The sequence below is a fragment of the Quercus robur genome, chromosome 9 (assembly GCF_932294415.1).
Source record: "Quercus robur chromosome 9, dhQueRobu3.1, whole genome shotgun sequence".
NCBI lineage: Eukaryota > Viridiplantae > Streptophyta > Magnoliopsida > Fagales > Fagaceae > Quercus > Quercus robur.
In genome coordinates, this window is record NC_065542.1 from 26,921,660 (window position 1) to 26,932,735 (window position 11,076).

Below are 11,076 nucleotides of genomic sequence, written 5' to 3' on the forward strand. Positions count from 1 at the left end.
AATTTTGTATTAAACATGAAAGACTAAAATAAAAATTTTAAAACTTAGAGGATCAAAATGAAACTAACCCCATACTTTAAGGGTCAAAAGTGTACTTTTAGACTACTTTTCTTTTGTTGTAAAATATTTTTTGATGTAAAACATGTTCAATTTAAAATGTTTAATTTTTTAGTGTTTGATTCCATTTTTGCAAATGCTTTGAAAAACATTTTGTTATCTCACAATTCAACCCACCACCATGCACAACTCAACGAATCGGTGCAAATTTGACTAGATCTATCCAAAAATAACCTTATCAACTCAAATTTGACGGGATCCACCCACAAAACAGCCTGATCTATACAATTTAGCCACGATTGGCACCTAATTGTCACGAATTGATGAAACATAACCACCATCAACACCTCCCATCATTGAAAAGCATTGCAAATTGCCTCCCGTGACACCATGCCACCAATCCTTGAGTGCAAAACCACCTGTGTGCGAGAAAGGAGGGTGGGGGCTATGTGTGTGCCAAGTTAGAAACATATGATGCATGGAAAGCTGATGCTAGACATGACTAAAATAGCAACATATAGATCCTGAACTCGCACACATTTTTCTTTTTTCTTTTTTTTGGGGGGGGGGGGGGGGGTGTGGGTGAAATATATGCACTTCAGAGATTGCAATCAATGCAACGGTCACAAATCTTGCTCCTGGAGATTCTTCTAATTTCAAGCACATCCTTTAGATTTACAGTTCATTTTAAGACACATACAAAGGCTCCAAAGAGTGAATCTTGGCATACAGTTCAGAATTTAACATTATATCAACCAGGCTGATTGATTTGGAGAGGAGAACAATGGGTTTGTAATCGGAAGGCAATAGTAAAAAAGAATCATTGAAGACCATAAACAAGCAATGCTCCAACTCCACCAATACCAGCCACCAGCCCAATGATGACCCCAATTGGAGGCAACCCACCTCCAATTGGTTTTCCACTGTTTACATCATACCGTGCAAACCTCTTCTTTGGTGCTCTACATTGAGGGCATACATATTCATCCGGCTGCAGAAAAATAAAATCCGAATATCTTGATAAATTATCACCTACTAAGAAGATATCAATAATTGACTAAACTGATCACAAGGCAATGCATATGGATAGTGAACTCATGGTGAACTGTGACTTAATTAGCATGGCAACAATGTGCCAATGCTGTGATAGCACAGCATTGAAGGAATCAAGGGGTAGAGGAGTCTTGACTTAAACTCTCTGCTATAGACAGAAAACAGAAATGGAGAAAAAAAAGAAAAGAAAAGATGAAGAAGCAATGTTGTTCTACTTTTGCTGCTGTTTTATTGAATCTTCTTCTTTCTTAAAAGGGGGAGGGTTCACTATATTTACTCTGATGTTGAGAAGTGCTTCAGCTGGAATCTGTTCCTACTCTGGTCTTAAGGGGAATTATGGAGTATGACAAATTTCAGAAGCTAAGCTTACCTGCTCGTCAAAAGGTTTCTGTACAGTGTATACATATCCACAATCAAGGCATATGTGAGTAGCTCTAGCCTGCAAGATGGGTTCCCATTTAATAATTAGGTGTTAAAATTACATTAAGATATTATATTGAACCCAGAAGATAAGTAAACAATTCGTAGTAAATTGAAGCTTATTATGCCAAAATTATAATTGCCTTCTGAGCATCAGTTAATTTTCTTCCAAAGCGGGGAGGAGCTGGACGCTTTTGTAGTTTCTTAACATCTACTTCAGCACCTCTGTATTGCAGATAGATAAATGGACCATTAGGCATAGAAAAAATAAAACAGAATAGTAGGAAAAATTTAACATCATCAGCTTGCTTGCAGATTTTTACTTGTTATTATAGTTTACTTTGTTCCTTTAAGTACTGATTTTTACATGGAATACATTATGTGTACAGTAAGTAATTGACTGAAGGAACCTAAAATGACAAATGTGACAACATTATAGTATAAGTAACTGATACCAATTCTACTACTTAAGTACAAAAATTAATTTTAAAAAAAAAATAGACAAGTCTAATCAATTTATTTTGAAGAAATTCCTTTTTTTTCTCTTGAATTATGTTGGTTAGTATCTAATATACATAAAGTAAATGCATGACAAGATACGCATATCCCAAATAATTTCAAACTTCAATGACACAATGACACAAGGTTCTGTCTAAAAAGAACAAAGAAAATATATTATTACAAACCAGATATTTGGACCCTAAAAATAGATTACCACTAGTGGTTAACAATTCCCCTGGCTCCTCTCTCTCCTTAACATCAAATATTCTCAGATTTGATTCTTCCAAATTGCAAAAAAGGGAATGAGAAAGGCCATCATGTTTAGCATACTAAAAGTTCCTTTGGACTTCAAGGAAAGATGAAGATCCAAAACAGAGTAAAAACACTAAACAAATTTCCACAACGTAATAGTGGATGGGAAACCAAGATTTCAAGTGTTAATGGAGATCTAACAATTGGATTCCACTGATATTGCAGCTTGACACCTTATGTATAATGATCCAAAATATAGTATTATATATTGAATTGTATATGTTAGGTTTTGTTTCCTGTGACATTTTCATCTTTGTGATTGACCCTTAGGTATTCTTTGAAATTTTTATTTAGAACACTTGGAATATTTTCATTGGTTTCTAAATAACGACAGTGGAAACCACTAAATAGCACGAGGCATTTTGTAATTAGTTGCAAAATTTCCACTTCTACAGAGCCATTTCAAACTCAGCTCTAATGCTTCTTGATGAAGTTACCACATGGTGGGCCTCTAATTACTGGCATGCTCACAATCTTTGAAGGTTATAACTTCAAGGTCCAGATAAATGAAGTGTCCAATACAATTATGATAGGAAATTCTTACTATATTGTCAAAAAATCCATTAATTGATTAGCAAACGAAAGAATTCATTACATTTGATCAGCTGAAATTCTGGACAAAAAGCTGAGTCCCCACCTGAGATAGCCTATAAAAGGGCTGTAATGCACGTCTACAAAAGCATATATCAAACTTTAAAAATTGAACATTTTGAACTTGTAGAAATTATTGTCACACTGATAATCCATTAGATATTCTAGAAAAATATTTATCAATCTTTTACTGAGTTTACAGGTAATAGCAGATGGCATAAAAAATTCAATAATCCAAAGCTTTTTTAACAAGATCCTCATACAGCTTCAGATAAATTATCAATTGTACTGCTAAGCCTAATAATAAGCCTCAATAATGATTAATGCTTTAATTAGTTTTAGCCTTCATCTATCTTCCATGGAATGTTTCACCAACAGTGCACAACTAACATGAAGTGAAGAGGCAAGAGGATACAAACAAAGTTAAGAAAAGTGAACCTGCTAACAACGAAGTAGACAGAGTCTGGCTTTGCTTGGATAGCAGTTTTTGTAAATCCCAGCTTATCAGCTGGCCATAGCTCATCTCCAAAGAAACTGCTAGTGTATAGAACTTGGTCACCTGCCTTTAGTCCTGCTTTTGCTGCATTCCCACCCCCATCTACAGCCTGAATCAGAATGAGTTGCCATGAAAAACATCAGCTTAATCCATATAGTATACTTACTGATGTTGTACTACTTGTACCAAAAGTTTAGAGTTGTTAAGAAATATTGATTTTAATCATTTATTCATTATTCTAATCCTCTCTCATGTTTGTAGATAGAGAGTTCGAGACTCATCTTAATAAATGAGACTCAAAATGTGACGTTTAACATTTTAAATGAGAAATAAAGCGAAGATAAGTTTAAACTTTTTTTTTTTTTTTATTAATAATTTGATGGTTATAATATCAAGGGAGGGGGGATTTGAACTTTGAGCAATGACACTGGCTTATAAACACGTTTGAATTTAGGATTACTTGATCGGATATCATGATAAACTACTATTTGTACCAAAACGCTTAAGCATATTGTATGTATTTAATCATTTAACTATTATTCCAACTCTTACAAAATAAGATCACTGTACTGTTATTTATTTATTTATTAAATATTTTGGTGGATAACAAATTTCGCAAATTGAAGATAGAAAACATAGAAATAGCAGAACTCACACTAATGATAACACGACCCCCAGGCTTTTGACCCAAAGTGAGGCCTAGTGGCTTGTCAACCTCAGCCTCAATGGTCTTTGATGCCCCAGTAGTTCTTGCAGTGACCTCAAGCCCTCTTCTTACAACACTTGCGAAACTGCTTCTATTCTCAGCTATGAAGGAATCCGAGACACCCCTTTTGGCCTCTTGGAGTGAGAGGCCTTGGAAGGCGGTTTTCTGGAGAGAAGAAATAGAGTAAAGGCTCTCTACAAATGGGTTTCTTGAGAATAGAGAATAGATGAAAATGGCAATGTTTATATATGTTGGTACTATATGTTTATATATATAAAATTTATACCTGGCATTTAGATGATATGAAGAATGGCTTTGCAGGTGTTGTTGAAGAAGTTTTGATGGAGCTGTTCCTAGTGAAGGTGGCAGTGCAAGAGGAGGAAGAACCTGCAACCACAGCTGATGACATATTTGGATAGCAGTAACCAGTAAGTTAAATGTGTGTATGTGTGAGTGAGTTAGAGTTTAACGAGCAGAGATGGTTGTGGTGGTTGAGGATTGGAAATATGAAGTACAAGAATGGATAATTGGGACCAAGAGAACCACTCGCCCTCTTCAGTCTTCACTAGATAGCCACGGATTATGAGACATCCACACAATTCTCAACCTCAACCTTCTTTTCTTAAAAAAAAAAGATATATCCTTTTTGATCGTTTCAAATGTAATTACAATTCCTTTACTAATCTTACTAGTTAATATATGATTTATCTGAAGAAGGCATAAAAACCTCTCTCTTGTTTAGCAAAAAAAAAAAAAAACAAACCCTCTCTCTTTTTGTTTCATTTTTTTTTTTTTTTTGTTTTTTGTTTTTTTTTTTTTGGTTTTTTGTTTTTTTGTTTTTTTTTTGTATAAGAGAATTTCAGCAAATGAAATATAAGTGATCAATCAAATATTGCAACGCCTTGATATCTATTAGCGATCAAAATTGGACAATATTGGAATTTTTGTTTATATCAACACCATAATATCATATTGGACCTCACTTTCTTTCTTTTTTTTTTTTTTTTTTTTTTTTTTTTTTTGTGTTTCATATAATCTCGTATAGTAATAAGTTTTGAATTCAACACAAAATGAAATGGACAATGTACAGGAGTGAATTGGTGAATAATCTAACCCTTGGAACGTATTGTAGTTCCAAATTTCCATTTAAGTCTATTATTAATATTATTTTTTTATTTATCATTTAGACTTATAAAATTATTGTAAAATTGTTGTGCTGACGTAAATCACTTAGAAAATTTTATTATTACTCTCTAGTCTCTACAACCCAAAAAAAAAAAAAAAAAAAAAAAAAACACTTTTGTAATTACTTGAAGCCACTCCATTACGCCCATCGTCATTTGGGCGAATTTGGACATATTTCGGGTTAGACAGGTATTCTTGGACCATGCTTGGGCCACATATTTCAAGCCCTTATTGGCCCAACCTGTTCTTTTATTCCGTTCTTATCTTATCATCTTTCTATTTCGATCATTTCCTTCACCACAAATTGCTCTCTTTCTTTTTAACCCCCAACAAATAAATTGCTTTGGGTCTTTTGGTTTAATATGATGGAGAGTGTGTCCAGGTAATGATTTCATATGGGTTAATAAATACATTTGCATTTAAAAATCATTTGTATTATTTTGATAAAAAAAATTTAAATTTCATGATTGCATATAAAATTTCAAAATTTTTTTTTTAATGTGTTTTGGGTGTGTGCGCGCGAGTACACACATATAAGCAAATATATATATATATATATATATAGTTAACCTCACAATATTTTGTCACATAAGTTTTTATGTCCTTATAATTTTACACGTCAATATTTTAATATATACTTTTTAATTCGACTTTAATTCATTCTACTACCCTCAATTAAATGATGAAAATTAGTTCAATATACAAACACAATCATAATAAATATACACAAAAAATTGATTGGTGTCTTGGTCTGATAATAAAAAAGTTATAATTAGGAGCAAACACTATAGGTTGAAAATCTCTAAAAAAAAAAAATCATAATAAATATATATTAATAGTGTTCATAATTATATATTTAATAGTTCTATATGAAATATAATAATAGGTAATTAAATTCCTTGAATGGAACTCGAGTTTCATGTAATTTTTTTTTAATAAAGTTTTTTTGCATATAACTCGATTTCTAAAAATCGAGTTTAAAACAGGGGTATATGGCTAAAAAGTTTCAAAACAGGCAAAAATAGGCATTTGCCCTTTCTCTAAGCGTGAAGTAAATGGCATCAAATTACGTAATAAAAACTGGAAAATTCATAACCATCAATATATGATACTTTTACAATATGTAGATAAAGAAATTTTTCTCCAAATCAAGTAGGTCAAATCAGAATATGCTGTTGCTTGTTTTTGGTCAACTCTGATCGAATCCAAGAACTCAGTCAACTTTTGTTTTGCTTCAAATTCAAAAAATCTCCTTTTTTTTTTTTTTTTTTTTTTTTTTTTTTTTTTTTTTTTGGTAAAAGGGAATTATATAAATAGTAACTAAGTGTCTGTTTGGATACAACTGAAAATTGAAAACTGAAAACACTGTAGCAAAATAATTTTTAAATGTGTGAATAGTATCGTTGAATCTATTTTTAATGAAAAAATTGCTGAAAAGTGAAGTTTGTGGGTCTCCTAAACAGTGCACGATATACTATTCATAGAAAAAGTCAACAATCACAGCTAAAAAAAATAAACAGTATAAAACGCAAACGCCAAATCATCCGTGTCCAAACTGAACCTAAGTTTGAAACTTTAAGCCACAGGGCTGTTACAGCACATAATTTGTTACAAAATAGACCAGAAAGGTCTTGCATCAAAGGCTAAGATAGCTCCACATGCGGAGAGTCAACAATACCAAAATCATGTTAAAGGCAAACTGCTTTCCTAGCCTAAGCATTAGCAACCATTGATGCATAGTCAACATAAGACATCTCTGCTGGACGGCAGACATACTATCGATTTAGCATCAAGATCAATAAAATAAACTTTTGACCATATATAGGTTGGGAAATCTAGACATCGGTACATTGTTTAATTTTATGCCAAATTATTTATATCAATAGTTCTATACTACTATTCAAGGAGATTTTCATATTTAGGATGGACATTTTGTCAATTCAAAAATATTACACTCCAAATTTAAGTAGAGACAAAACTGAAGGACAATCAAATAAAAATGCATTTCTGACTCTCAAGTACAACATTATCTACAAAATAAGACCACTCTCTCATTGGTTTTCAAATTCAAAGAATTTATTATTCGGTCAACAATTTTATTATTATTATTTTTTACAATTTCAAGCCAAAAAAAAAAAAAAAAAAAATCCTAAATTTTTGGATTTTAGATACAAAGGAATTTAAGACCCAAACATGCAATTCATTGAGCGATAGGTATGTTCTTAAATTTTTGGTAGAAAATTTCATTAATAATGTAGCATAATGAAACTTGAATTCTATCAGATAAATATATATATATATATATATATTGCTTTCTAATTGTAGGATTATCTCTTCTATGTTCAATGGGGACCCATGTAGTCGAGTACCCAACTAAAGAAAGAAGTTGTGGAATTTTGGAAAATTAAAAATAATGTGCAATGGAAGTAGGTAAATCATTATTTTTTAGAATAACAAGAAGTGTATCAGTTCGCAAATGTGTAATATTAAACATGTAAATTTCAAATTGGAATGAATGAAAAATTATGACACTAAACTCCAAAAAAGAGAGTCTCTTCACATGCTCTTCATGCGTGTGATGAGACAAGTTAACTTTATTAATTATGCCAATTAAGTAAAGATATATCAATTTACTGTTGGATGAGTACAACCATATTGGGAGAAATAAAGTGCAGCAGGAAGAAAGTTACAACATAAGTGATACAGTGATATAAATACAAAAAGAAAACCTTGACAAAAAAAAAAAAAAAAACCCTGCAGGTAGCTCACCACCAAACTGAATAATTCATTTTAGTAGAATGAAACTATACAATACAAGAATATAACCCAATCCTAATATTGCTACCTATGAACTACAAGAGGAATTATTGATTTGGCACACGGCAGCTCCAATCCAATTACACTTTTTTACCTGGTGAATCTATTTACCAATACATTTTTGTGTTTTTGATATTTGGGAGAGAGTTTTGGAATTTGGTGTAATTTTTCTTTTCCTTTTAGTTTTTGAATTGTAATTTTATTGGGTATGGGTTGAAACTCTTTATCACTTTTTTTTTGCCATTGATTTTAAGTTGATTCAATACTTTTTTTTCTTCGTATTTTGGATATTAGTGAGAGAAAGTTGAATTTTAACTTGATTTTTTTCTTTTTGGTTTTAAATCTTGTCTTTATCTTTCGATGCATCCCAACTTATTCCAACATACTTTAGTGATTCACAAAATGTTAATTTAGGAAATGGAAATTCTCTCTCAAACTTATATTTTGAATTATTGAGAGAGATTATTTTTGTTTTCCATTTTGATATTGTAGAAATTCTTTAATTAATTTTATATATATATATATATATATATTTATATATATAAAATGTGCAATTATGAGAAAAGTGATTCTCTCTTGGACCAAATAAGTTGCTAATCTTGAGCATTGTGGTAGGAGGATTTTGTGTGATTTGTCTAGAAATGAATGATTTCTAGATTTATAACTATTTTATTCTTGCTTTTTGTGACAATGGGCGCAACTTTATTTTTTTAAATGGTGATAGTCTAGTGACAACGAGTTGACTGAGACTTAACCCAATTTGACCTCCTGTAGATCATTGTACCAAAAAGGCTATAGCTAATGATAAGAGTGTAACTTTATTCTCTTAAAAGGAAGTAGCCCAACGCCAATGGCTTGACTATATATATTTAGGAGGGAGAGAGAGAAATTATATTTAATAAAAAAATCAGAACAATTATACTATATTAAAACTTTCCCATGAATTGGACTACTGCTACTGGTTAATATTAAGATTCTTCTCAGGCAAAAAAATGTTAAGATTAAGATATATTACATGAGAAGAATAACTACGTTATTATATCTCTTATTGTATAAGATATAGTAGTGTTACATTGAACCATAGCAAACTCTATTGTTTGGTGCAATCAGTCGGCATGAAGGAGAGCATCATTGTTTCCATGTCAAACCCAATCAAGAAATTAGCCTGAGCAAAGTTGCCATATATACCACCACCATTAGAACCTTGCATTGCAAAGCAGTAAACCCCATCTTTAGGTGAAATGAAGGTATGTATAGGCTTTAACTGCACGTTCGCACCCTCAAAATGGACAGTCAATATTGGTCCGTCAAGATTAGATTTAGTTCTATAGCAAAGCTGTGTCCCCAAATCAGGGTCATCCCTAATGGGATTCATTGCAATTTGCTTCTGCACTTCCACTGCCAATCGATCATAAAAATCTTGTGGCACAATCGTTGGTGGTGTTCCTGAATCCAAAAACATGTTGCCCTTAGAAACCATACCTAAAGAGTTAAATGGCACATATGTGTCTCCAACACTAATTCCTTCTAGTGTGACAAAATAGGGGGTCTTATATTCTTTGGATACTAAAGGTGTTGAAACCACACCATCACCCACAACTTCACTGCCATTGCCAAAACTTATCTTGCTTGCAATACTAGGATCAGTACCAAATGGCAACAAGCAATGGGAAAACCTCTTGCTACCAAAGGTGGATCCTATTTGTGAAACAAAGGACACAGACCCTCCTCCTAACCCAACGATTCCCATTTCATGGTCATTGAAAATCCCGCTATTGTTGTGTCCACACCCGAAAGCAATGTCTAGAGAAACTGTTTGCCCTGAGTTTGATGTCATGGTGACTTTTTCTTGGGCTAAAACACCTTTGGTTATGGAAGAATCTGCATATGCATAAGTGTAAGTGCAAATATTTTGAGAACAAGTGCCAGTGTTTATAAGACGACATTGTTCTGATTCACAATAAAAGTCACTATATGTGGAGGACTTTAGAGGATCGAATATGGGACCAATCTGATTGTAGCAGCCATCACATGGTACACATTGTGTCCACACAAGGTCACTACCTGTATCAGCAATGCCATAGATGTCTACCGGTGGAGTTCCAATTGAGACCTTCATGAGATGCTGACCTTTGTATGCTATTACTCGTGATTGAAGGGCATTTGGATAGTATTTGTTTAGGCGGCCGGTAAAAGTTTTGTTAGCATTGTAGAAGGGAGATTTGGGAGAATCCGGGCGGATTAGCTCAACGGTAAACCCACCATTGCTAGCAGCTGTAGCCAAAAGGCCTATAAAATAATTTGAGAGAATTGAGGCAACAAGGAAGCATGGATGAAACATAACACTGCTTGTCATTGAATTTGAGGTTTTGGAAGAGAGTCACACTATGGAAAGTTTTATATACACTTTCTCTATCCTCCAATTTCCATTTAATTTATCAATATTAGAATATATTATTATCTTTAAATTCTTAAATGACAAATACAGTATATTTTACCTAATAAATTTGATGATACCATAATATTTGGAAGATATAAGACATTCATTTCTCCAAGCGTGAGTGGCATCAAATGGAGAAATTATAGAGTCCTTTGGTGGACCACAAGATGTTAAAATGTGAATTCAGACATATGGTCAGTAGCATTTGGAATATACTTTTATGCCATTCGGTGTACTTCTTCCATATATACCTGTAAGCCATCAATTATGGATTGGTACTGATTTCTTAATTTTATGATGTGAAGGCCCATGTGAGGGGACACCAGGTGAGGAAGAAATATAGAACAATCATCTGGTCTGTAGGGATTCTGGTTATTTGTCCATCATTCCACTAAAAAACTTTCATTTGTTTAAAATTGCTGAGTCAGCAATTAATTTCTGTTTAAAAAAATTTTCTGTTTAAAAAATTTTTCTAACTAACAATTTTAAACAAATGAA

General features: G+C 32.6%; 2 protein-coding genes across 2 annotated transcripts; both read right to left on the minus strand.

Annotated features, from left to right (window-relative positions):
• Window positions 1-662: 662 nt before the first annotated feature.
• LOC126700218 (uncharacterized) lies at window positions 663-4,741 on the minus strand. The gene is made up of 6 exons (XM_050398251.1): window positions 4,423-4,741; window positions 4,086-4,301; window positions 3,373-3,539; window positions 1,674-1,755; window positions 1,481-1,549; window positions 663-1,048 (listed from the first exon to the last, which is right to left on the minus strand). Exons 1-6 carry the CDS (start codon window positions 4,543-4,545, stop codon window positions 878-880), a joined length of 828 nt encoding a protein of 275 aa, XP_050254208.1. The 5' UTR covers window positions 4,546-4,741; the 3' UTR covers window positions 663-877.
• Window positions 4,742-9,228: 4,487 nt separating this feature from the next.
• Window positions 9,229-10,494, minus strand: LOC126700905 (aspartic proteinase CDR1-like). The gene has a single exon (XM_050399069.1). The coding sequence runs from the start codon at window positions 10,492-10,494 to the stop codon at window positions 9,229-9,231; it is 1,266 nt and encodes a 421-aa protein (XP_050255026.1).
• Between the last annotated feature and the right edge of the window lie 582 nt (window positions 10,495-11,076).